At 49.5% G+C, this 26,904-nt stretch overlaps 1 protein-coding gene across 6 annotated transcripts in view; it reads right to left on the bottom strand.

Annotated features, from left to right (window-relative positions):
- Positions 1 to 26,904, bottom strand: part of Ndae1 (Na[+]-driven anion exchanger 1) — a 115,411-nt gene that overhangs the window by 75,077 nt on the left and 13,430 nt on the right. The window contains exon 1 of one of the 6 annotated variants that reach the window (XM_077699668.1): positions 14,509 to 14,674. The exons of 4 other annotated variants lie outside the window; for them this stretch is intronic. In XM_077699668.1, the coding sequence (XP_077555794.1) occupies positions 14,509 to 14,549 (41 nt within the window). In that variant the 5' untranslated portion in view covers positions 14,550 to 14,674. Of the gene's footprint in view, positions 1 to 4,687; positions 4,849 to 14,508; positions 14,675 to 26,904 lie in introns of those variants that run through there. One more of the 6 variants, XM_077699669.1, reaches the window with a different exon arrangement.

Genomic DNA, 26,904 nt, shown 5'->3' with positions numbered 1-26,904 from the left:
CAGAGGCGTCGAGACAGCTGCCGCGGTGCTTGCATTATCTCAACAGTTGGGGTAATTTTAAACAGATCCGTTATTGTAAACGATGATTATTGAAGAAAACATCTACAGAGCTCGATGAAATATAAACAGGCACTCGCCTTGTCAAAAACAAATAAACAAATAAAAACGTTTCGGGGCCCTTCGGGTCCCTTGTTCACAAGGTCCAAGGGACCCTGTGAACAAGGGACCCGTAGGGGCCCCGAAACGAAGGGACCTTGTGAAGAAGGGACCTGTAGGTGCCCCGAAACGTCTTTATTTGTTTATTTGTTTTTGACAAGGCGAGTGCCTGCTTGTATTTCATCTATGAATCACCCTCGCCTGACGAGTTTTCGTCGAACCTTGGACTATCTACAGAGCTGTGACACGGACAAGAGTTTAATAGCTTACGAGGCACAGTATCGCCCAGGTCGTCACATAACATCAAACGAGGTTGACGCGTAAAACATCATGGACTTCCATGTTTCTGACGCGTACTGCACTCAATGGTTCGATGTCGATCGATGACCGACAGACCGAAGTCAAGTGCCGGCATTAAAGCAACATTTTTATCATCTATCCTACGCGCCAATGGTATCCCAGCGGCTCGGTGTCAGCGAACGATAACTCCGCAGTGAAGGCCTGGAGAAAACATTAGGAACGGCAATAATAAAAAGGAATAAAAAGTATACCATCCCAGATAAACTTCGCAATGAAAAACCATTGTGCTCGATACATTGGTGGAAATCTCTGGAACAAGTTAGTTATTGTAGCCAAATTGCGCAATAACAAAATAGAGCGACGATGGATTGCACACCCCCGACTAGTTTTTATAGAAAATATGGCTTTGTAGCCGCACACAAAAGCAGCCAAATACAAATCGCAGGCGGCAAAAAAAAAAAAAAAAGTTAACGCTCCCTGCGTGGTACAAAAAGTCACCTAAAGCTAATAGAAGTTTTACGGTTGCCGTTCAAATAATCAGTTCCCAAGTTTCGGTGGGAGTAATCAAAGCAAAGCTGAAACTGTGACACAACTCGCAAACCGGCAAGCGATTCACCTGACTTCGAATTTATGACACGTTCCTATCCCAGGCAGCATCCCCCGAAAAAAAAAAGCCCCCCCCCCCCCCCTCCCGAAAAAAAAAAATCCCCCACCACCTTTCTTTTTCCCTTTTGCTCTAATACACGTGTACTACTACTACTACTATACTACTACTACTACTACTGTTACTACTACTTCCGACAATAAAAACACATTGAAAAGGCAATAAAACTGCACAGTCCGCTATAAAAATGTGCACGTTTCAGCGGCGCAGGCAAAAAAAAAGGGGGGGGGGGGGTCACTTGAACATTTCAAAAAAGCAATAACGATGACACGCAATTTGCAGCATACAATCCCTTAGTATTCAGTAAGCTCAATAACAAGCCATCATTTGAACACGGCAGACCAACAGTGGCGTTGAAGTAAAAAAAAAATGAAAGCGCGAAACAGACGCGACGGAAGAATGACATACAAAGCTCATGTGTACGTCTTCACGTTGACCTATCTTCCGTCGCGTCGTTTGGTGCTGTTCTTTAGTTGTTTTTTGTCTGTCCGTCTGTCTGTCTGTTTATTTGTCTTTTTCCCGTTAACCAATTCCCAGTTATCATGCCTGTCGACAACAGCAGCGTTCCTGCACGCTGCGTGCTGCGCTGCACGCGCGGAAAATTCCGCTACGATGCAAGGGAAGAATCGCCGCGTGGAATCCAACACTGCTGAGACGTGTGAGGCTTCGCGGCGTTTATATATCTCCCGCACGCTCCGCAGCTGCAGCCGAGTGTGTCGTCCGAGAGCGAACACGTACAGGCAACCAATGCGCCCACGGCGGCGCCCAACTGAGGAAGCTTTGTATTCCACGTATTGCCATCGCTGCAAACCCATATAATGCAAACGCTGCAAGAATAGGGTGACAAATGGGCGGTGGGCGCGGGATTCTGAGAAAACGGTGAAACAAACAACCAAACAAGCAAGGAGGCAGGGGTTGTCGACGTGAAGCAATATCTTCTCCCGAGTGGTGGAGAAATTCTTCGATGCACTACGTTGGAGATTGAAGGAAAAAAAAATTGTGGTTGATTCCTCTCTCATAGGAATCGGTAAAAAACAAATGAAAAGTGCAGCTAAATCTGGATCTGAGCACGATTTGCGGGTCGGCGGCTGTCTTGTGGGTGTGCTTGGCGAGCGACGTCCTGCTGGCGGGTCGCTTCGGCAAAGCTGTATAATGGCGTCATTTCCATGACGGATATGACGTCAGTGAAATCTTGGTGTATCCCGGTATAAAACACTATCATTTTAAAATATAAAATTCGAAAACGAACAACCCTAAGTATAACATACTCTTTAGTACTAAATGTCTGGGCAGGGGTGCACCCTTTACAGACCGCTTGCTTAGTTGTACTGGCGTTACTTCCGTGACGGATGTGACGTCAGTGTAATCTTAGTGTATCCGGGAATAAAACACTTTCGTGTTAAAATTTGCCGCGTATCTGCTTGCTTCGCTGCAAATGTCGTCTTCTGCCGCCTCTGCCACGCAAATGCCTCTCTCTCCTTTCCCCGCCCACCTCTCGTGCTCTACCCCACCTTTTCGATCCTCCCCCGATGAACACGGTCGAGGTTTGCTTTAGTCAATTCAATTTCCCCGCGTTTCACTGCTCGCGCCATCTACTGGAACCTTTTGTTATTGATGAACTTAAAACATTGCCACTAGGTTTAGGCTCGCGCGAGCTTTTTGTAATTAGGTCAAAATATTGTTTTCAAGGCGCATTTTTTACTTGCAAATATCGAGCACATAGTTGTTTTCAATTAAAGGAACACTGCGAGTACTAGTTGTGCATTTATGTTTTGCCTGAAATGTGCCTAAAGTTTTCTTTTTGCTAAAAAATGTTGACAAGTATGAAGCGCGTTTCAAGATTTAGTGGTTCGGAAAGGTTTTGGCTGTATAAACATCTCGACCAAGATTTTTTTTTTAATTTTGGCCGGATGGCTGAATCGAGCGACATACATACAGACAGACGGGCACACCGAAATTTCCAGGCTCAAGCAGCCCAAGAAATACTATCGTCTTTAAAAGAACACCGGTGTTTGCTTAGCATCTGAGAGAATGGTCACTGCCATACACTGCATATACGCTACGATTCGGGAGTTGCTCACTTTTGTTGATTTTTTCGTTGCAGTGAGCAAACATACCAGTTGCAAAAGTCCCCTCCCCCCTCCTCCGCTCAATAGTTCTAGCCAGGATTCTAGCTGCATAGACGTATAGCTCCAGCGTAGCTTCTCATCCCTCACCTCCAGATTATATTTAACCGGGCCTACGATAGCCCGCGGAGCTAATTGATTTGTTCAATCGATTCAGCTGCTAAACATTGCCGGCTTTTTCGCGCACGGTACGCAAGCAGACGGTGCGAGCAGCGACACATTCCTACCAGCTGGCAACGTTAAAAGAGAGGTTGACGGGGACAGATCGCTTTCGCTGACATTCCGGGGACAAATAGCGCACGTGTGCAGACAGCAACGAGCATGCTTGAAAGAGGACATCCGGCGTCAACAAACACACGACTGCCCGCTGGGGATGAACTTTCCTGTACATACCGACTAATGCCCAAAGCGCCCGCTAATTCCACTACTGTAGGAATTCGGTTTGATACCAACTTGGGAACGCGTTGTGGCCTGTCACAGCAGTGACAGGCTCTTTTTTATTTATTTATTTGTCCAGTATACGTGTCCTGCACTATCGAACTAAGTATAGCACTATTTTTTTCTCTCCTGGCAACAGTTGTGAACGGTCATGTCTCGCCCGTATCTATGGAGTTTGTGTTTCCTGGCGCCCCGGATCGAAGTGGAGCGGAGATTCCGTCCGATGCGGAGGGAAAACAGAAAAGAACGCGGCGGGAGTAGTCACCCGTGCATGTCTGCCAAACGGTAAATGGGCTGTAAGATGGGCTTTATGGCAGCCCAGTTTCGTTAATACGCGCTCGTTAGGGCCAATGCGAATGAGAGAAAGCAATACTCTAAAGTGAAAACACAGCCAGGAATGCAAGAGAGAGAGAGAGAGAGAGAGAGAGAGAGAGAGAGAGAGAGAGAGAGAGAGAGAGAGAGAGAGAGAGAGAGAGAGATAATGAACACTGAAGACGTTAGCCCCACAAGCGGCGGGGCTTGCTACTTCAGATGGAATGGACATAGTGAGGCGAACAAAGAAAAGGGAAAGAAGTACGCAGCAACAATGAACAATAGGGAGAAGAAAATAAAATCAGTTCGGCACGTAGAAAAAATTTACAGCACTAGGAGAAAAAGAAATCTGCGGATCCCAAGTTTAAAGAAGCTCGATTAATCCAGAGTCAGACAAAAACGTCAGTGCAGTAGGAAAACAGCTGCCGATATAAATGCCGGCTATCTATTAATAAAAATAAATTCCGGAAATACACCCGCGCAGTGTCGAAAAATACCTGGCGGAAAATTCAATTCCAATTGCCGCATGCAGGTCAACGCGTCTAACAGCGGAGCATTCGCAGCTCCTGGAATGCACGCGATAAACGGCTCTTCCAGGTCGCAACAAACGAGAGGCAAGCGACAGCACACATATACATACATACAGCCCACACTGGACGGTTAAGTAAACGTATTTAGTCAGCATACGCACATTTTCTGGAGGTGTAGGAAGGGCATGGCTGGCTTTTGGGATCCGTGTTTGTGGAGGACCTTACTAGGCTCTGCGCTAGCGGCGGGCGCCCCAAGTATACTGCCGCGGCGTACGATCTCGGTCGCCGGAACCTACGAGTCTGAGAGCTCGCGTCGTCCGACTGCGAGATGGGGTGCGATACCGGAGGTGAGCGCGCCTCTCCAAGATAAAGACGAGAACTGAGCGCGGCGCTTTACCGGGCGGACAAGAAAAACTTCCAAAGCAGAAAGTGAACAATGTTTGCTTAGCGGCCGAAAGAAAAGAAGATTAGGAAGGAAAAAAAAAAAAAAGAATGTCCCTGACTTATCTCGAGAGGCGACAACAAGCCGGTTGAACGTCAGATATGTGTCCTCTTTATCCGAAGGAAGCAATCTAGAAGCATCCTACTCGCCCCGGGCACAACAGAGTGCGCACAAATGGAAAGCCTTACGGCGGGAAAGATGTGGAAAAGTCTTCGCAGTAACAGGTAAAGGCGGTGTCGGTATGTTTTGGCAAAGCCATTTTCAACGCTCAGGCGCATGTCAGGACGAACGCGAACACAGAAACTGCTTTGTACTGGGTGCTGTTGCAAAACACAACACGCCGAGTGCTGCATAGTGCGATGGTTCGGTCTTTGGGGGAAGGGGGGTAAGAATAAAAGGGCACAGCAGCTATTATTCTCCGACACGAAAGAAGGGTGTGCGCATGGCGAAGCTATGATCATTTCTGTTTAAAACAACGTAAATGGTGACATCGTAACAATAATCATCATCACCATAAAGCAACTTGTCTTCATTTGCGGGCCAGTGGAAAGACCCATCGGCCGTTCCTGAACACGATAATAACTACTGATTGATTTATTGCTATCGCTACAACTGCATGATCACGTATTGTACTTATGGTTATCTTTTTTTTCCCCTTTCCTGTGTTCATAATTTCAATTTTTTGTTGTGTTCATGTGTGAGGCATGTACGTGCGCAAATTAATTAGCCTTTTTAATTTTTGTATTACTTATGTTTCGTCACAGAGTTGCCGCGAGCACAGAGGATTTCGTTTCGTCCGCTACCGCAGACGAAACACGATATCGAACAATTTATTGGTTATTACCATTACTAAGGCGCACGAATGAACACGCAAACCAAATAGGTACACGAACCACTGAGTCGTAAAGACCAACGCAACTTATAACTTGACGCTTTATTTTATTTTGTCACCCCCTCACCCTCACCCAAGTCAACGTTATGCTCTCTCTCTCTCTCTCTCTCTCTCTCTCTCTCTCTCTCTCTCTCTCTCTCTCTCTCTCTCTCTCTCTCTCTCTCTCTCTCTCTCTCTCTCGTTAATTCCATTCTTCGGCCTTTATCTTTTCAAATATCGCTGCCAGTTTCACGGTCAGCCCATAATAGCCGTAAGCCTGGCCTGTTTTCAAATATCTTCGTGTGGGGATTAAGAAATAGGTCTGTCGACTTCCAACCACAGTGCATTCCCGCATAGCGGAGAGGCCCTCTCACGGTATACCAAGCCTGAGCGGGGCCTCCCTGGAGCAACACAGTGGTCGCGTGTGTAGAGACGTACACAGGCGTCAACCTGTGAAACCACCACGGTATCGTACTCGGCGCAAACCCGCACGACAGCGGAAAGCGCGGAAGGGTCGATCGGACCGGTTTCTTCTTCCCACCGATAGCAGCGGGTGCTCATGAAGTGCGCCGTCGCTGGCACCGGAAGTGCGCCCTTCGGCCGGGACACGCGAGCGGGCCACCTGGCTGCAGAGACAGCTGCTCCACAGGGTCAGCGGTGAATGGCTCGAGTGCGTAGAGCTCGCCCGGACACTGAACGAACGACCCGCTCTGCTTTATTCACGTACGCATCCCCAAGCCTTCTCTCGCTGCCTCCCAACATGATTAGGCTTACCATATGCGCATGGTTGGGCTTTCGCGTCTTACCCTTTTCACAGACACAGCCCATCTACGACCGTTTCCCGATAGTGCAGAGTATTCCCCAACGTGCCGGTTTGAAAGCAGCGACAAGCGCGAAGGCGTGCGCATGCGCGCACGTCTACGAAGTTCTAATTTCGAACGCGTACCTGCCATTCGGATTGCATTGGATTGGATTGGATTGGATTGGATTGGATTAGATAAACTTTATTTGGAGTAAGACGGGCGCGAAGCAGCAATGGTTTTCTCCTCCGCAATGTCTTAGGACCGCACTTAGTGAGCTATCCCCTCCTCATTCCTTACCAACATGCGAAATTTCCCTCGCTCTCCCCCCAAACAGGGAACCCCCTCTACCTCTTTGGGTAAATTAGTGAGCCTTGTAGCTTTAAAACAAGGCCAGCAATGTCCGCTGACGCGAATGATGGCGCACCCAAACGTGTCCATTCATGCGCCGGAAAGCACTGCCCATGACGCGACCTCATAGGTTACCTAGACCTATACCCTGCGAACAAGGCCACTGGAAGGACAATGAATTCGCTCCCTCGAAAAGTGTCCTTGTGGGCGAGGGGGGTGGTGTAAATGTACAATACATCAGTGTTGACTTGACCGGATCCGATTACGCTTCTTATAATGACGTCACCAACTTCCACTGACGTCAATGAAGCAGCAGCGGGTGCGAAAGTTCGGACCTTAAGGCTTAACTGAAATTGGAGAGAACACTCGCCACTTGAGACAGTGTAAATTTAGGAAGTGAAGCCCGAAATCGTAAACAACTTACGCCATAGAACGCATGCGTCCAGAATTTCATCAGACGTTGCAAAACCTCTGCAATACAATGTATATGCGTATATAAGGGAGACGGGAGGTACGATCGTTAGTCAATCACGCCTTACTTGCGCAGTGTATGCCGACAGGAAAAAGCACGGCTCTCGACACGCATAACATAAAAGTGTGCGCAGCGTCCTGTTCCTTCTTCCGAGAAATTGCCACCGCTAAAAGTAACGCCATCCTACGCGGGCGCAATTTACGTGGGGGTATGCCCTCGCTGCAAACCTTGGCGCCACGCGTCGCACGTGCGGCCGCGACGTTTAGCTGTCGGCCATTTGGTGGCCGTACCATACTTCCCACTCCACTTCAACGACGGTGTACGAGACTAAACCAGGTAAGCCAAGAAGGCGCTTAAAAGCTACACGGCAGCTGTGCATACGAATAAATAAGAAAAAAATAACATCAATCAAACCTTTGCAAAGCTTGCCTCGCTGTCTTGGGCCAAGACAGTGTTGGCGGATTCCGAACGTGCATGAAAAAAAAAAAAATTTAAAACTGCTACGCCCTGCTTCGAGCAATGAATGAACAAATGAATGAATGAATAGAATTATTTAAACACAGGGCCTTTGGTGTCACTGATGGGTGGGGTCACGACACCACTCCAGGACCAGTCCAGGACACCACCTTTTCCCGGGCCAGGTTGACCAGATGGATGTGGTCTTTCAGGCTCGAGCTGGCCAGGGCTTCCTCCCATAGCTGAATTTTTTCTTCGGTGTTGTGTCTGCACGCCAAATGCTGTTGCACTCCCTGGTGATGTGGTACAGTGTGGGAGTGCTGCTGCATTTCGACAATCTCAGCGGTATTTTCCAGGATACATGAGGCTATACCAGTATTTGTTTGTATCTGTCTCCTGGAGGAGGCTTCCACGGCGCTTAGCTCTTTGTGCGGAGTCGGGGTATATACTGCCCTGGCTGCCCCGAGTGCTTCTACCTTCTCCCCGTAGCCGTTCAGAAGTGAGGTGAAAAGCGGCGTGTTGTCACCCGCCCCGTTTGTCGATTCCCGGGAAGTGGTGTTGGCCGATTCGTTCCCTGTCAATCCCTCAAGAGGGAACGAGCCCACTCGTCACAAGCCCACTCGTCACCGGAAAACTCGTCGTAGGCCAACTCGTCACACCGGCCTTTTGGTACAGTGCCATCTCGAGATAGGAACTCTCGTGCGAGGCGCCTTTTCGTCACATGGATTTCGTTACACAGCTGCCGTGTGAACAAAAACCTAGAAGCCCTGACCGGAAATTGGCGTTAAAGCCGGTCTGAGACTGGTTTCCACAATGGTAAATTCGTTACGGCTGTTTAGGAGGGCGTGCGGAGGTCTGTGTGAGCAGCAGGTGTGCATAAAGAGCTGTTTTTTTTTTTCTTCTTTTGGTGAGGAGGAAGGGGGGGGGGGGGGCGGAGAGGTCAGCGCGACCTGCCCTGCTTCAAGTACTGATCGTCAGCGGTGTTGAGGTGGTGTACGTCCGTATTTTCGCGCGTATAACCTGCCCTTGCGTACAACCTGCACCCCCACTTTCAGTCTGCGAATAAAAAAAATAAAAATTGGCAAAGCTTGCACCAACTCGCGCAAGGCTTGAACCATAGCTAAGCTGGAAGATTTCTTTCCATGTAAACACTGAAGGACACACCACCAGGCATTGCATTCGGTTTGAAATTGTTTATTTGTTGATTTGATTGATTGTGGGGGTTTAACGCGCCGCCGCTACACAAGTGACGAGGCGCGTCGTAGTTGAGGGCTCTGAATCATTTTGACCACTTGGGGATGTTTAATATGCGTGCGTCGAAATCTCGAGCACGCGGACGTTTTCGCTTGTTGCCTCCATCAGAAAAGCGTCCGCCGCGGCCGGGAACCAAACGCGCTTCCTTGGGCTCAACAGCACAGCGTCATATCCAGCTGCACCACCGCGGCGGGCAATTGCTTTTTAAATTTTTCACTGCACTGAATACATATTCGGGCCAGCCCAAGCCAAAAAATCTTGTGGGGCCTTTTGTTAACCTGTTCCGTTGTCGCTTTTCACCGTGGTGGTAGTAGTCATCGTCGGACGGCACCCCCCACGGTTCGCTCGCAAATACCAAGATGTCAACGATCACATCCAAGAATCCTGGCTGATCACGACGGCTGAGCCACAGTCAATACGCTTCGGAATATTGCCCGCAACATCCGCTTCCGGTACTGATGAAGTGAACAACGTAGCAACCCAGCGTTGAAGACGCCTACACGACGAGACAACAGTGTAATAGTACAAATAGTACAACAGTACAAAGAGAGTGCAATAAACATTTTTTTTATTTCATGTACAACCTGTTCACTGCGTCATTTATAACAATTTGTTTACTTTTTTATGTGCCATGTAATACAAATTTGCAGGCTATAATCATTTTAATATACCTCGGTATGGCGGCATATTTTCCTAACTTCCTGCGTTAAAAACTTTGAAAGAACACTCGCTCGCCTACATCATTTTGAAATGGGCGACGTATACATAGCAGGCGGAAACATCGCTTTAGAAAACATGCTCGTAATGCGAGTTTTCCGTGTGACGAATATTCCGGTGATACGAAAATTCCTCGTACGAAATGCCCTGTGACGAAGTGGCATTCCTGACCAGTTTACCTGTGACAAGTTGGCCTATGACGAGTGGACTTGTAACGAGTGGGCCTAGACCCCCCTCAAGAACCGACGCGCGCGATCGTCTCGCGTGCACGCGTTTTCGCCGCGACAATCCCGCGTGCGAGCATGCATGCCGGCATGCGGCTGCTCGTGCCCCAGTAGTTTTCCCCGTCTTTACAAGGGCAACAATTTTCCGCAACGGCTCATCAATACAACTGGCGTCCCTTCTTCCTGCGGTCTCGCTTGATCGAAGCGGAACCCCGTTACGGCCGAGCAGCAGAGAAGAGACGCACAGAATGCGCAACAGGCGGGCGTTCATTTACCTAATGCATACACTGTGTTACCTTTGTTGACATTAGGCGAGTTCCACGACTAGAATTTTCTAGTCGCGAAAAGTTCGCTATTGCCTTTAGGCAATAACGGACGGGCTCTGCATGTATGCGCGTATACTTTCACGTATAGGTGTGTTGCCTGCATGCATGCACACACGTACGCATGTATGCATGCATGCATGCATGCATGTATGCATGCATGTATGTATGTATGTATGTATGTATGTATGTATGTATGTATGTATGTATGTATGTATGTATGTATGTATGTATGTATGTATGTATGTATGTATGTATGTATGGATGGATGGATGTATACGCATGTATGCATGCATGTATGTATGTACGTATGTATGCATGTACGTGTGTATGTACGTATACGCATGTATACATATATGCATGTATGTATGTATGTATGTATGTATGTATGTATGTATGTATGTATGTATGTATGTATGTATGTATTATGTATGTATGTATGTATTCATGCATGCATATATGTATGTATGTATGTATGTATGTATGTATGTATGTATGTATGTATGAATGCAATCTTTGTCAATAATTTCTAGGCAACGGCGAAAATGCAGAGGCCGCAAAAAATTCAATGTACAAGCTCACATCTTGAGGGGAGGCTGAAACGTTTTACGCCGAAAAGTGAGAAGAAACATCTTTTTTTCTTACAGTAATTAAATTTTTGTCAATGTTAAAAGCTAAGCTTATTCTCTGAATTTTTTGTTGCCCAGAAGTCTTAGGTCTGCCCTAGAAAGTTTTGACAAGAATTTCACGTCCCTACGTACGTGGCCGCATAGGACCCCCCCCCCTTCCCACGCGTGAGCAAAGACCATGCTATCTTATATCTGCGGCCATTCATTTAGTTATACACCTGCATCGTGACTCCGCACTTTGACACGCAGCGGTTCATCGTCACATGCACGTGCGCGCCTTGAGTCGTGATTGCGGGCGCAGTGTCGCCGAACACCGTCGACTACTCCCCCAAGCATCCCCCCTTCCCATCTGCCCATCTGCCGCGCGCGGACACTGCGAGCAGCGCGGATTCTTCCCGCCGCCACCCATCAGGCCACGCTACAGCGAAGCTCGCATTGGCCCGCAGAACATTACGCACCCCCGCGCTAGCTGCCAGGCCTGCCGCCGCCGCAGCATGTGGGCGCGCGCGGACCCAAGCCGTGTCGCGCATTTGGGCCGAGCGATAGGCAGCACGGAAACTTGACCCACTGATCGGCCGCAGCCGAAGGACGGGTCCCCCGCAGCAGCAGCTGCAGTAGTACTAGGTACACGCGCGGCAGCTGCCGCGGCGATGGCATCATATTTACGGCACTCCTCTATCTGGGCACGCTCATCTATATCTGCACGCCCATCTCAGTCCGAGAACGGAGAAAAAGGGGACATCGAGGCGGCGGCCGATATATACAACCCTTGCGTCTCCGCTAAGGGAATCACGAATCGTGCTCGCAATCGACACGATCGAACAAGACTGCGCGCAAGCTCTCCTAATTCGTCCGTGATTGAAACGGCCTGGGCGACTCTTGAGACAACTCTGGCTCGCACTGATGCAGCCCGAAAGAGTGCGCAAAGTAAAAGCCATTCGCACACCCGATTCTATAAATATATATAACGCTAGATGCGTGAAGACACAAAAACGCTGCCTCCTCGCAAGCATCGAGTCAGTAAGATAGCTATTCACAAGCAGTGCTACTATAAATCACCACGACGACTTTTGAATACTCGTTGGCGCATGCGTATACGTTCGTTTGAATGCGCAAAATACTGCTGAGGCATATTCGAGACTCAAAACCTAGACTCTGAAAGGTGGACATCTGTTAACGTATTCACGGCACTGGAGGCGTCACCTAGAATTCCTGTAAACTCGCTGCAATTAGCCTTCGAGATAGGTGCCACACCCGCCCAGAACTGAAGCCTCACGCGCAGCTCTGCGCGAGCTTCGTAGTTCCAAAGTGTTAACGCTGCCAATATACCGTACACAGTACTAACAACCAACCATAGGTTTCCGCCTGAAACGAGTATTTCAAGCAACAGCAGCAGTTTGTATGTAGCTTTGGTGCTCCAACTGTGTTGTGTTCTGCACCTCCTGAACTAAACAAAAAACAAAAAAAAACTTGACCTTACGCCAATCGAAGGCCGGTTGCTGTGGCCTGAAATCGACCGGCTAAAAATGCTGGCTCAAGAGGAAGCCCCGTCCGACGATAGAGCGGGGACGTCGCTACGTGGCGCTAAGTATAGTCGACGCGCTAGTTCCAATCGATGACCGGAATATGACTGATCGATTATTTATGTTGTCAGAACTCCTGTGTAAAGCTGAAAAACTCTGACACTATTCGCACCGCATCCACGTATAGTTTCGGAAGATGGGTGCCCGACGCGAAGAACTTCTAATATCTATAAGCATTTTTACCACTGACAGCCTGAAACATTCGAAGGAAAAGCAAGCTGCGTAAAAAAGGAAACGTTATTTAAGCATGTCTGTGTAGGAAATGTACAGCCCGTTGATAAAAGCTCGTAGAAACTTGGAAAGTATTATACTCATGAGGACGCTTTTTGGGTGCTTCTCTTTCTTTAGCACTGATCTTTGCAAATCTGCGCCAGGTACGCCTAGGCGCTTTCGTAATCATTTACGATTTTGTAAAGTTCGCCGAATTTAGAACTTTTACGCACAGAAACTCCGAAGAGTGCCTAAAAAACCGCAGTTTTGGTCTGGTTTTATTTTTTCTCTCGCGCATGAGAAGAAAAAGCCATAAACTTCCAGGAAGCCCGCCGATATCACGTAATATTGCAAAACACCCTCTATACACATATTTTTCGTGAGAGAGATGCTAAAACCAGAAGTCATTTGACTTTGAAATAAATGTTATTTCTGAGGCGTGGAAAAAAAAAGAGGATATTTGCGGAATCAGCAACATTTGGTGTGTGCGCATTTTGTCACCTGACAATGCTCTTTTAAATGCTAATGAACAGGTGTTAAACGCGGTTACTGCGCTGATGGCAAGCTCTTCGCAATTTGCACAGCTTCATCATTGATATTACCATCATCAACAAGTTCAATTGCCGTCACTGCAGGAGGGAGGCCTCTCCCACGTTCATCCAGCCATCCCTGTCTTGCGATGCAACTCCATTCTTTTCCTCCGAATTTTCCGATGTTATCCTTGCATATAGGGCCTCCTCGATTATCATTCCCGGATCGTCCGCGGACTTCCATCGACGCGATCCGCAGACAGGCTTTTCACGCGTATTCCTATGAGACTCCCGGCACTAAAGGAAGTCCGCGGACTGCCTAGCTGGACTGGCAAATCGAGGATAACCGTAGATTAAAGGACTTTTCCAACTTCTGTCGATAGCCACTCTGTTAATGCAACTACGTGCATGGACGAATATCCTTCATTTTTCTTACACGCAAAATTTTTCATTCTGACGTCGAGGCATCGTTCGAATTGCTTGCGGCCTCTGCAGGGCATTGGAGTTTAGCGAAACAGAGATTTTCCCATTACAAAACACACTACGCCCGAACGACGCACGCGCACTGCTACATCGGCGTCAGACCATTGGCCCCGGGGAACAAAATGTGTGGTGACCTTTCCCTCAGACCCGAGTACGAAATACGTAGGTACAGAGAACCCCTAACACTGAAGAAACTATATGGGACGCCGGTAAGGTCAACCTTAAGGCCGCTAAACTCAAGATGTCCGCAAATTGAACTGTAGTTTCATCCCTCGTACCTCTCTGAGCCTGGGACTGGCAACCAGAGGGCTAGGTTAAGTTCGAATCACGACAACTCAGTTCTTCAAGGACAGCTCGAACCTCAATTTTTCGAACTGTTCAAATTCAGCTTGTCCATGCACTAGTCACTTAACGAGTCGAAAATTCCTATACACGAAATCAGCAGGGCTTCCGTGGTTGGTTGCTTGAGGTGCACTTGAACCAACCACTTTCTGTGCTTGAGTGCGTCTCCTTCAATAAAGGATTGCTCGGCGCAGAGAAAGAAGCAAAGCAACGTCCGCGCGTCCTGAAGGGTCGGTCGACCCTGCAGCCTCCGTGTTCAGGTGTGCGCACCGTTCTGCCTTAGCGCGTTCCTTACCGGTAGCCGACGCTGAGGTGGTGCGGCGATATCTGATCCATGGGCGCGTTCGTATCAAGCGGCTCCGCGAGACGTGGCCACACGGGACGGCACGGCAACCACGGCTTCGGAGATGGAGCTCCCACTCGGAGAAACTATATTCCTCGTGGCCCACCGAGAGGAGGCTGCCGACGGAGGGCAACAGGTGCTAGCACGTGGCCCAAGTGCGTGCGTGTGGCCCTGGCGGGGGACCCGGGGCGCGGCGCGGCTTAAAGTCCCGCCCCGCGTGACGTGGGCAGGTCGTCCCCGATTGTTGGCAAAATCTGGAAAGCAGCCGGCTTTGGGCCGACAATCGGCTGCCAAAAAAACACGCGCCGCTCGCGAGCGTCAGCCCCGTTGGAAGGAGAAGACAATGCGTGCGTTTCGTTTCTCGCGCGAGGTTTGTTAGCTGCGGCTCCCCGCCGTGTAGGTGCTGTCGACCTGTCTGAGGGGCGCAGCGGTCACCGCACACGCGGGACGAGCACGTTCACCCGCGCTGCTGCGCCCTAATTGCACGCTATCGGACACCGCGGGGGACAGAGGCACTCGAATGCCGCGCCGTTGGAGAAAACGCGACGAGTGACGACGAGCCAAGGGGATCCGGAGGGCCTGTCTACGTTGTACCAGAGTCCTCTGGGAGGAGGACCTCCTCCTCATGCTTGTTTCTCTCATCGTATCCCTCTTTTACCCTAACTAAGGAGGCAGAGGGCATGTAGAAACCAAAGACAACAGCTTGACGCAACTTAGCAAGTTGCAATGGGCAACGTGGATTTAAAGTGCGCCGCAGTGCTGGCGCGACCTAGCCCGCGGTGGCTGCTGCCTCAGGAACGCAGGACACGCTTTGCCAAGGACAACTGGTTCCGATCGCAGTCCTCCAGGGCCAAGCGTACCAATCCGTGCCCCGAATCTGCGCCGGAAGCCGTTAAATTCGCTCTTGGGAATCGCACGTGCACTGCCATGTCCTGTAAGAGGCGCCACTGTTCCGACCTTCGCTCCACCGATGTTATTGAGCCTTGATGCTGCACGGTTGAGACAACAGCCTTAATTTACACTTAATTTGTCTAACGAACCTTTCTTTAGCGACGGTAGATTTGAAACCGTTTGCGTTCCATTGTCGGTTCACGTGAATGAGCATGCAGCTGAAGGGCGAAACAAATGATACAGTAATGATACAGTAATGATACAGCCAGCCAGCAGACCGCGACGCATGTCACAGCGGATGCAAGATTTACTGAGAATTGGTCCTCTAATTCACACCTCATCCTGGCGACGTCAGCTAACACGCATTTGACCCCGGTCGTCCTATCTCTCGCTGTAAACCGATTTCACAAACTACGACCGCAAATGCGGACTTGTACCATAATTAGCTAAGCGGCTCCGTTGCCGTCTCGCATATATGCACCTTCCTCATTTGCTCTATCGCCGCGGCCAGAAGCAAATTGAGAAGAGAGACCTGGGATGAAGCCAGGAAGACCGCTTGCGCGTATCTGTCAGACAATCTGTCCTTTAGCGAGTCGAGGAAATGCGCCGAGATTCACTACGCACTTCGGAGCTCAGCGGGTGTCCAGGAGCGCGCTCTTGTGCCGGCGTGTTTCCGCGTGACTTTGCCGACCAGCGACCACTAGTATGAAAGCAAAGCATCAGTGCCCAGGATCAATACAGTGCGATTGCAGGATAAGCGTGCACAAACTTAAGTTGCCAGATAGGTAAAGACGCTAAGTTAGAAGATCGCCTTCCAGGAAGGAATCGGAATCAACTAAAGGTACACTCTCTTTGCTGGGGTGGGGGGACAAGAGATCTCGGTGCTGCGGAATTCGAAGAAGGCACGAGAAAAAAAAACGGTTAGCCTTTAGCAGTGTTTTTTCCCGCGCTTTCTAATATGGGCGCGGTGGCTGACCGCACACCATCGGGATAACCGCCATAGGAAAGTAGTGACACACAAATTCAGTTGCCTACGTCAGAAATGCGAGGGTGCAGCAGTGTGTTACCATTCAACGCGAATTTCTGTTCTATATTATTCCTACGGCAGAATGATGCAGAATCGAAACAGGTTAAAAAAAACGTTACCTAAATTAAACCAGGATTATTATAGCGCCGTTAATTTGCTTTTACTTAGCAAACTTCGATGCAGGCCAACGTCGTTTGGAATCCCCTACACGTATTGTTGGTGTGGGAGCGTTCGGCCCCCTTTTGTACGGACGAAGGCACAAGTTGCATGTTCCGGTCGTCCCATAACAAAAGGCGTCCGCGCGCACCCGGGGAACCCGAGCTACCAAAGCTACACGGTACGCGCAATGACACAGGCTCGCTCACAGTGCAGCAACGCGATACGGCCGCGCGCAGACTCAACATTGGCTCTCTCGGCGAGAAAGCCTCGCAAAGAAGCGCCGACTCGTCGTCGTCAAGCGGTTGATTTAACATTTATACGCGAAGCATACATGGGCATACATCGGCAGATATTTTGTTAGGGGCGAAGCACCTTTGGACCTCGCTTTGTCTGTGGCTTGTCCCTTGGCGTCTGTGTACACAGTGTTGCGCATGCGCCAGGACCATTGGATTGGATTGCATTGGATTAAATTGAATTGTATCGGATCGGATTGGATTGGCACTGTGTTTTCTGTACAAACGCGTTGTCACTCATTTACATGCGCGAGTGGGCATTACCACGGGTGATTTACGGTAAGAACGATCCCCAGTGCTTCGCCCACTCGTCATGATTCACTTCGTGGAGATGCGTGAATTCTTTTTTTTTTTTTTTTTTGCGTGTGGCTTCCAATTTTTTGGGCGTCGCCTCTCTGGCGTCGCGTTTTTGAAGGCGTTATCAGCTCTAGGGCTAAAGAGAATTTACTAAATCTAGTAACAGCTAGGGCCCGCTGTAGTTAGCTGCAGGGGACCGTATAACGTTGAGAGAAGCATCGCTGCCGTAAAAAAAGTGCACGAAGACGAAGTATGCACAACCAAGACCTTTCCAGCTGCTTGCGCTGGTGGCGCGGCTAAAAGATGTCAACACTGTTCAGCGAAAAGGCTCGATCAAAGGAGGTACTTAATCACAGCTCGCTGGTTTCGGTGGTCAACACCGTTGTCTATTAACGCACGTTCCTCTTCAGCTGGCCACACATAAAGAGTGACGAAGCAAAATTCTTTCAATGAGTCACGCGAACTGGAGGGGTTGACCTACACATTACAGCATTGAAGTAGCTCACTCTAAAGTAGTTCATATCAAGAAAGAAGAAGGTTCCGGAAGCATGCAAAGGTGTGCTACATGCAGACAAGTGTGCTGGTCACTGCGCTACTTCTGCTACTCTTTCCCGGCTACTGTTTTCTTGTATACAACCGGCGTACAGAATGCTGGCCCGCATCTACCAAGCGCTGTGAAGACTGGATCAGGTGTACATCCGAGATCTATATCAGGCCCTGGTGATGGCTCACGATTTAGGGTCGAGTCTCCGGACTCCTATCCTATAACAAGCAGTGAGCAAAAATAATAATAATAATATTAATGAACGATCACCTCATACGCCGTCGCCGTGAACGCGGCTCGGAAAGCAAATGTGGCGCTAGCCGGGTTAGACCAACGTGCGAAGCAACGCAATTTGAAACCGGCCGGCGACGGGAGCGTCGAGAGAGAATAAAACTTTAATTAATCCAGAAAATGCTTGAGAGAGGCGTCCTCATTCCAGGATGCCTTGAGCTCGGGCCGCGTCGACAGCCCTTTCGATCAGGCGCAGCTGATCTTCGAGGCCGGAGCTGGCCAAGGCTCTCTCCCAAAGCTCTGTAGAAAGGTGGATGTTAGGGGGGTGTAGGGTGGACTTGTCGCAGCCGCCCACTATGTGCCTGAGAGTCCCCACAGAAGCGGCAAAGGGGAGAAACGTGTGTCCGGTCAAAGAGGTGTAGTCTGGCGGGATGCGGGAAGGTGTTGACCTGCAGGGCATGCAATACTCTTTCCTGATCTCTCGGTAGCGATTTGTGTGGCGAAGAGTGCGTTTTACGGGACAGCCTATAGTGTTGCCTGATTTCCTGGTAGGTGACAAGAGGTTCAATGCGCTCGGGCTCGGCTTCGGATTCACCAGCGCTGGCTCGGCGGGTCAAATCTCGAGCCACGAGGTTGGCGATCTCGTTGCCGGGGATTCCGCTATGAGCTGGTGCCCATACAATCCTCACTGGTCTCGTTGGTAGTCTCCGATTGATTGTCGAAGTGTTGTGACGTGCAAGCGACCGTTGGCAAAGTTGCGGCACGCCTGTTGAGAGTCTGATATTATAACTTTGGCGTCGCTTTGGCTAAGCGCAAGTGCTATGGCCGAAACAATATCTGATCGGTCTGCTTGTAGAGGGTCGCGGGTCGTGGCGTGCCCTTGCAATCCAGCCACCAGGAGGCCGGGTCCAAAGGACGGGGTGGCGCCGGGGGTCCTGCCCTACGTTGCCCATGTTGACTGAGCGTCCGGGCAGGTGAGGCGTCAATACGGCGCCCTTGGGGGAGCCAGGCTGTCTAAGGTGGAGCAAACCGGCCTAAGGCGGAAACGCGGCAGGCAAAGGAACCCTTGCGTGTGTGTGCTTGTAAAGTGCGCGAGAAAGCGCGTGGTTACCACGTGGGAAAGGGTATCCGACGCGGCAGTGTTTGGTAGCCTGAAAGGCAAGCATTCGCTAATTCGAAGGAAATGCTCAAGACCAGCAATCTTCATTCAATGGGAAAAAAAAGGAAGCGAAAGGGGGAGTGGTGAGGTGCTCAGCGAAAGCTAAGGAAGACGGTCCATTTTTTAGCTTGCGCAAGCACATCAAATAATTATTTCCTTGTAACGTTGTCACCCCCGTCTCTGGAAACCCGAGGCCCCTTCCCATCCAAACCAAATCGCCCCTCTTGCATACTTCCCCCTCCCCACCGCACCGCAAAATCTGCAGCCGAAACACTACACCAGACTTTTTGTATTTCAGCGTAGTGATCGCCGGCTGGCCGGATCCGATAACGCGTCGCTGGGCTGACTCATCTTCGCGAGCCGGAAGAGGAACTTTGAACGTATACGACCTTCCCAGCAGCCAGGCTGCCCTGTACAACGTCAACCCAAAAAGGAATGTTGAAAGGCGAAAGCCTTAAGTGCCCCATTGAGAGAGAAACCGTCGTCATTGCTGTTGTTGTTGTGTAGTTGCTAAGTGCCCCATTGAGCGAAAAACCGTCGTCATTGGTTCGGCTCAAAAAAGGCGCGCTGTAAAGAGTAAATTAAAAACACAATTGAGTTCGTATGGGAACTCAAACCGGGTCATTACGGTACCTACGCACGTTTTAAAGCGATTGAAAAAAAAATTTGACCAGCGCGTGCTTCCTAACAATTGAGCGTGACAGGGCGTGAGTAGAACAGGGCGCGTGAGGCCTCTGATTCTGGGTGAGCTGTCGCGTGTCTACCTGTTGAAACAATTCGCGCCGAAATAAGAAGAAATGAAAGCTTGGAAGGGGACGCAAGTATGGTTAGTTCATTTTTGCAAAATTCCTATTTTTTGTATCTTTCTTAAATACCCGCCGCGGTGGCTCAGTGGCTAAGGCGTTGCGCTGCTGAGCACGAGGTCACGGGTTCGATTCCCGGCCACGGCAGCCGCTTTTCTGGTGGAGGCGAAAAGCAAAATCGCCCGTATGTACGAGATTTCGGCGCACGTTAAAGATCCCCAGGTGGTCAGAATTAATCCGGAGCCCTCCACTACGGCGCGCCTCATCGCCAGCGTTGCGTCGGCGCGTTAAACCATACAATCAATCAATCAAGCTTTCTTAAATTCCGTTCGACCAATTATCTCCAGACGATATTATGAAAAGTAAATGTGTTATTTCTGCCAGTTCTGCATTTTTTGTGCGAATGCAGGGCGTTTTACACGGTCTTGGCTGTGGGGGCACCCGGCAAGGAGCGCTACGCACTAATACGGAGTAGCCGTAAAGAAGTTCATGAGCAACGCCACGCTTGCTACATGTATAAATGTCCATTCATTCAAGTGTCGCGTCACACACCCATGGGCAATCAAGTCATTACGCCTCCCAGCAAAGAAGTAACAGTAATGAACACATCATCATCAACACATTTGTGTCCACTGCAGGACGAAGGCCTCTCCCAGAGACCTCCAACCGCCCCTGTCGCGGGCTTTCCAAGTCCATTCCACTCCCCCCAAATTTTCGCATTTCGTCCCGTAACGGGTCTTTGGTCTTCCCCGAACTCTTTTACCGTCTTTCGGTAAGCACTCCGTCAAACGGGTGGTTCAATAGTAGTCCGTCATTCGCATCCCACGACCGGCCCGATCCCACTTCTTTATTTGAACCAAATTGTCTTCGGCCGGAGCCTGTTGCCGAATCCATAACGCAGTTCTGTCATTTATAAGTGTTAACCCTAGCATTCTTCTTTCCTTTTCTGTGGTTTGCATTATCCATTCATGCCGCAGCGCACGAGCACGAACAGACAGCATACAGAAGAACCCTCCATTGATCTTCGTAAGACTTCTCGAACGAACCGAGGGGCTCCCTTCGCGGAAAGCAGCAACTACGCCGCATTCGTCGTTGCTTGCAACTCAGTGGCAGCGCAGCCGTATTCGCAGCTGCCGCAGCACACGCAAACAGGGAAGCTTGCACTGCTTGCGGGGTGGCAACTCCTCGCACGCGATCGAGTGCCGCCTACGGGGTGTTGTCTCTTCTTGCAGGCGGACTCGGTGCAGGTGCATCGGATGCCCACCGTTCTCGTTTCACGCGCGCCTGAATGTCAAAGGCGGCCGCTTGCGTCGAGAAGAGCGCGCCGCGCTGCCTGCGAAGGCGCTAAGACGTCACGCCCTGCGCACAACGTCGAGCGCTGTTTCTGCGAGAAAGGGTCTTGGCATTCTTTCCATATTGTGTACGCTGCGGCGTTTTAAAGAGGACCGAAGAGCTGTGGTCCGCCAGAACCGCGTCGCGACGTTCCTTCTCGCCGCCAATATTGCAGTAAGCGTTCATCACACCGAAAACGCATTATTCGAACACTCGCTTTACTCGAACTTTTCCGCGGTCCGAGTTTCAATGCGAGAACAACAAACAATCCGCTTTTAGTGAAAAACCGCTTATAACGAAATCAGTTTCCTGAACCGAAGACTTCGTTATAACGAGTATTTACTGTACCTGTTAGACGCTGGCTAGCACATAGGTACAACATCTACCACCAGCGAAAGCCCAGCCAGCCTACACCCGAAGCTGTTAAAAATATTGCTGCACGCCGCTGTAATTGCGAAAGGAAACGCGAAAGCTGCCATTTTTCGGGAATGGCTCTTGACCGAGCATATGTGCAGTGTTCTGCATTAATTCTAACTGTCCCCGTGTTAGTGGCCGACGTTGCATGTTTGAGTCGCGATTACAAAGGCGACAAATCAGTCAAATTGTCGCCAGTTATCGTGCCGAGCTTGACCACAAGCAGTTTATTGAAGTACCAGCTTTGGTTCTGCCCGCTATACTCGGCTGCCAGAGCTCGGGCCCTCGCCTCACTGTCGAGTGAGATAAGGCCGAATTCCCTCCAGAGCTGCGGGCGACAACATGCGCATCCGGGTACCACTGCGGCGGTCGCCAACGAGCTTTGGCGGCCGTTAAGCCAGTTTATGGGTGACGCAGAAGCTCCAGCCACCGGTTCTCAGCTAGGACCCACTGCCAGGGCTACAGCCTGTCACGGTGGAAGCCAGCGATCGAACTACAGAACTTTTACCGTCTTAGTATTTTAATCGTTCTTTTTTGCTCTTTCACAGCAGCCTTATATTGGCACAAAAATGTGAAATAAACGTGTTCAACAACGATCAACAGGTAATAGCTAAGATCTCGCCAGCCAGTCTAGGTCTTCCTCTTGGCTACCGTAGGTTTGTCTTCAGAACGCAGTATATGCGACCTGTCGCCTCAACCACTGCCAAAACGAGACGCGAATACGTAAATTGATTGATAATGGGGTTTCACGCACCGACGCAACGCAGGCGATGAGGCGCGCCGTAGTAAAAGGCTCCGGATTAATTTTGACCACATGGCGATCTTTAACATGCGCCGAAATCTCCAACACACGTGCGTTCACGCTTTTCGTTTCCGTCAAAAAATCGGCCGCTGCGCCCGGGAATCGAACCCGCGTCCTTCATTGTGCTCAGCAACACAACGCCTTAGACACCGCGGCGGGTGCAAATACGTAAATTAGGCACAGTTGTGCACCAAGCTAGGTTTATAGCGTGCCGCTTCCGTCACCTGATCTCGAGCATTCGCCGCTATAGATGCACCTCTGCGCACGGCACCTTAAGGGCAAGGGAAAGAAGCGGGGGATAAACTTCCTTCCCAGCTGGCGCAACTTTGCCCCCGAAAAGCCCGAATGAAGCTGCCTGCAGCTGCCGTGTCCGCGAGCGATGGGGCTGACAGCGAAGCCTGAAGGCTGCTTTCACACCTCCGCAAAGCGAGGCCGCGAAGTAAGAAAAAAAGACGCGGCTTGCGTCACGAAGGGCGCGGCAGCGACAGGGCTCGCTTATCGCAATCGAGGCTACGAGCACGCATACATAATGCAGTGACAGCAGCAGCGATGTTGCGAGCTGCGATTGAGGCAGTGTTGCTCCACTGCGTACAATGCTCGCAGAGATCTAAAAATCGTTGACGGCACAGAACGCGCCAGTGTTATTGCAGGATGTGATGCAATCTTGAATGCCTACGAGCGAAGAGAATTTAGGGTGTGAATTCCTCTCTAAGGAGTCGGTATGAAGTACGGAATGAATACGGGTAATGGCTGTACGCTCTCCCACACGGACAAACCCTGGGTTGCAGCCGGGCACACTCAGTATTCGAATGGGAAAATAGTATGTGCAGAGGTCAAAACTGTTAACAACAACTAGCGAACGCGTGGCTTTTGACACGTGCAGCGCAGCCTGCTGATAGCCACCGGCCTGGCCAGCGAGATTAGGTGACGGCGGTGCGGCGGCTTGGCATGCGAAAGCCATTGCCGATGCTTCCTTGTTTTGGGGGGCAAGGTTCGACGCCAAAAGTCCCTCACCACGACCGCCGCCTTCGCCTATATTAAACATTATCTGACGCTGATAACCAGCGCAGTCTAGTTTGCGCCTTTGGTATGGTTCCCACATTCCCCCTTTTTTATATCGGAACCATACCAAAGGCGATAGCAAGACTGCACTAGTTATCAGCGTAAGATAACGTTTAATATAGGATTTGGCGGCGGTCGTGGTGCGGGACTTTCGGCGTCGAAGCTTGTCACCCAAAACACGGAAGCATCGGCAATAGCTTTCACATGCCAAGCCGCCGCAGCGCCGTCACCTAACCTCGCTGGTCAGGCCGGTGGATATCAACATGTGGCTGAGCTGCACGTATCGAAGGCCACGCGTTCGCGCGTTGTTGTTAACAGTTTTGACCTCTGTACGCATACGTAAACACGACATATTCCATAGCTTGTATTCACTGGCGAGGCGCGCATGCAGGCGACCGTGTGAGTGAGCCGTTACTGGCTCCGCGGGGTGGCGGTACTTGTCCGTGCTGAGCACATGATGCGTGTTGGACGTTCCAAACTATACCCTACCGATGCAAAGTGATGCCTCGAGTCCAATGTGAGTGCGATTAATAACATCTCTGTTGACACCACCGTTGAGAATCGGGTTGAAACGGAGCAGACGACGCACGCCGGCGTATTTTTTTTTTCCTTCGCCGTGCGGGCGCAGTGGCACAAGCCGCGCCATGTCCGCAGCCATGACCGTGGCCGTTTTCAAGTGTTGACAAGCCAAGAAATTGACAGCGGAACTTTTCAATTAATACCACCCATAGTCATCATGGTCAGCGTCGAAAAGAACGAATATGTACGCATGTGCCTCGTATGTATGTATGTATGTATGTATGTATGTATGTATGTATGTATGTATGTATGTATGTATGTATGTATGTATGTATGTATGTATGTATGTATGTATGTATGTATGTATGTATGTATGTATGTATGTATGTATGTATGTATGTATGTATGTATGTATGTATGTATGTATGTATGTATGTATGTATGTATGTATGTATGTATGTATGTATGTATGTATGTATGTATGTATGTATGTATGTATGTATGTATGTATGTATGTATGTATGTATGTATGTATGTATGTATGTATGTATGTATGTATGTATGTATGTATGTATGTATGTATGTATGTATGTATGTATGTATGTATGTATGTATGTATGTATGTATGTATGTATGTATGTATGTATGTATGTATGTATGTATGTATGTATGTATGTATGTATGTATGTATGTATGTATGTATGTATGTATGTATGTATGTATGTATGTATGTATGTATGTATGTATGTATGTATGTATGTATGTATGTATGTATGTATGTATGTATGTATGTATGTATGTATGTATGTATGTATGTATGTATGTATGTATGTATGTATGTATGTATGTATGTATGTATGTATGTATGTATGTATGTATGTATGTATGTATGTATGTATGTATGTATGTATGTATGTATGTATGTATGCATGCATGCATGTATGTATGTATGTATGTATGTATGTATGTATGTACGTACGTACGTATGTAAGTATGTGCGTGTGCGTGTAAGTATTCATGTACGAAAGGCCAAGGTTTACCACCGAGTTGCATTACAATGTGATTTTCGTTACTAAAAGTTCTTGCCCGGCTAGCTGGTTGAGGATGTTCTCTCCCATTCAGTTCTCTGTGTTGCATTTGTTCGTGTTCTCTCGATTCACACTACACCCCGCCCATCAATTTTATTTTTCCTAGAATACGCCTCTGAAATCGTATTAATTAGAATGCGAAGCAAACAACCAGAGTGCGTTGAGCTCTTTCCAAGAAAATGTTACACAATAAAGAACATTAAAAATTTTGACAGTTCAAAAAACGATATAGAAAAATACACGCAGAGATTCTTCTACGCGCACTGGGTGCGATTAAACGGCATATGTGGCGCAAGCGGATTTTTAACCTCCTCGACTGCGCGGGTGAATAATTGATCGGGATCAAGCATGACGACGAAGGAAGGGCTTCGGCCGACGGCGACCTTGTGTTGTCACGGCCTGCGCTACCTTGGGGAACAGACTATAGTTTAGCATGCGTGAGTGACGGCGCACACAGGCCCAGCGGTTGGACGGAACGGAAAGGATAAACGAAACCGCGGAGGCAAATCTTGTTAAGCGAGCCAAGAACGAAAATAACGTAAAGAACCAGAAAGACAGAAGGAGGTGAAGCGGCGTGGGAGCCGCGGAAGGCGGCGTAAGAAAAAGAGGGGTGCACGCGAAGCTTCTTCCATCTTTCACGCTCGAGGAAGTACCGAAGAGAGATCCTTTGTCGCCTGCCCTTTCAGGGCCAAATAAATCGCCAAAAATAAGAAAAGGGGAAGGGGGGATAGGAGTAATAAATGGCGGATGCAAAATATATAAGGAGAGTGAGATTCAAGAATAAAAAAAACACGCAGGAACAGAAGAAGCGCAAATTCTGTGCGTAAGCGTGCTTCCCTGCAGCGGCTCATTTCTGCACGTACACTCCACAATAGGAACGTCGCTCGTCAACCGTGAGCTGCTCACGGGTAGGAGGAATCATCACACAGCCGGACACAAACCGCCTATCCCCAACTAATCGCGTCATCGCCACGTGACCCGCCTTGCTAAGGCGCAGTGCGTGGCGTGTACGACGGCCATTGCTGTGGCCCGTATGGCCCGTGTATATACCTCCAGAGCGAAACGAGTAACGTGTTGATTGATTGTAAGGTTTAACGCGCCGACGCAACGCAGGCGATGAGGCGCGCCGTAGTGGAGGGCTCCGGATTAATTTGGACCACCTGGGGACCTTTAACGTGCGCCGAAATATAGAACGCAAGGGCGTTTTTGCTTTTCGCCTCCATCAGAAAAGCGGTCGCCGCGGCCGGGAATCGAACCCGCGACCTCGTGCTGAGCAGCACAACGACGAGTAACGTACGTTTACGGACGGCCAGATTTCGTGGGGAAACTGGCCCTAGAATGCTTACGCATTAAAAAAGGGCCAATACATTAGAAAGAGGATTCTCCAGCCGCAGCAGCATTTGGAAGAAATTTCAAAATTAAGGGTTTTTTTACTCCTCCCCCTACTTCCTCGTTTAGCCACCACCACTACCACCACCCCCATCATCATCACCACTGCGTCTGTGCCGACCGCAGGACGAAGACCTCCATTAAGTTCCTCCAACCATTTCTGTCTGGTGATGCGCTAGACTACTCTCATTTCGATGCAACGAAACAAATGGCGGTAAGCTGGGCTGAAAAATATTTCAGCCGACTGTACCGTTATTTCGTACCTCCTGCGCAGCAGCGCAGTAACGTGAAGTGCGGCGACACGGCCGTAAAACGAGGGCTAAAGCTGTACTCCTATC

Source organism: Haemaphysalis longicornis, unplaced genomic scaffold (genome assembly GCF_048455015.1).
Source record: "Haemaphysalis longicornis isolate Haplotype H1 unplaced genomic scaffold, Haemaphysalis longicornis Haplotype H1 scaffold_2, whole genome shotgun sequence".
Classification (NCBI taxonomy): Eukaryota; Metazoa; Arthropoda; class Arachnida; order Ixodida; family Ixodidae; genus Haemaphysalis; species Haemaphysalis longicornis.
The sequence above is the reverse complement of the archived record's forward strand: the minus strand, read 5'-3'. Positions and strand labels throughout refer to the sequence as shown.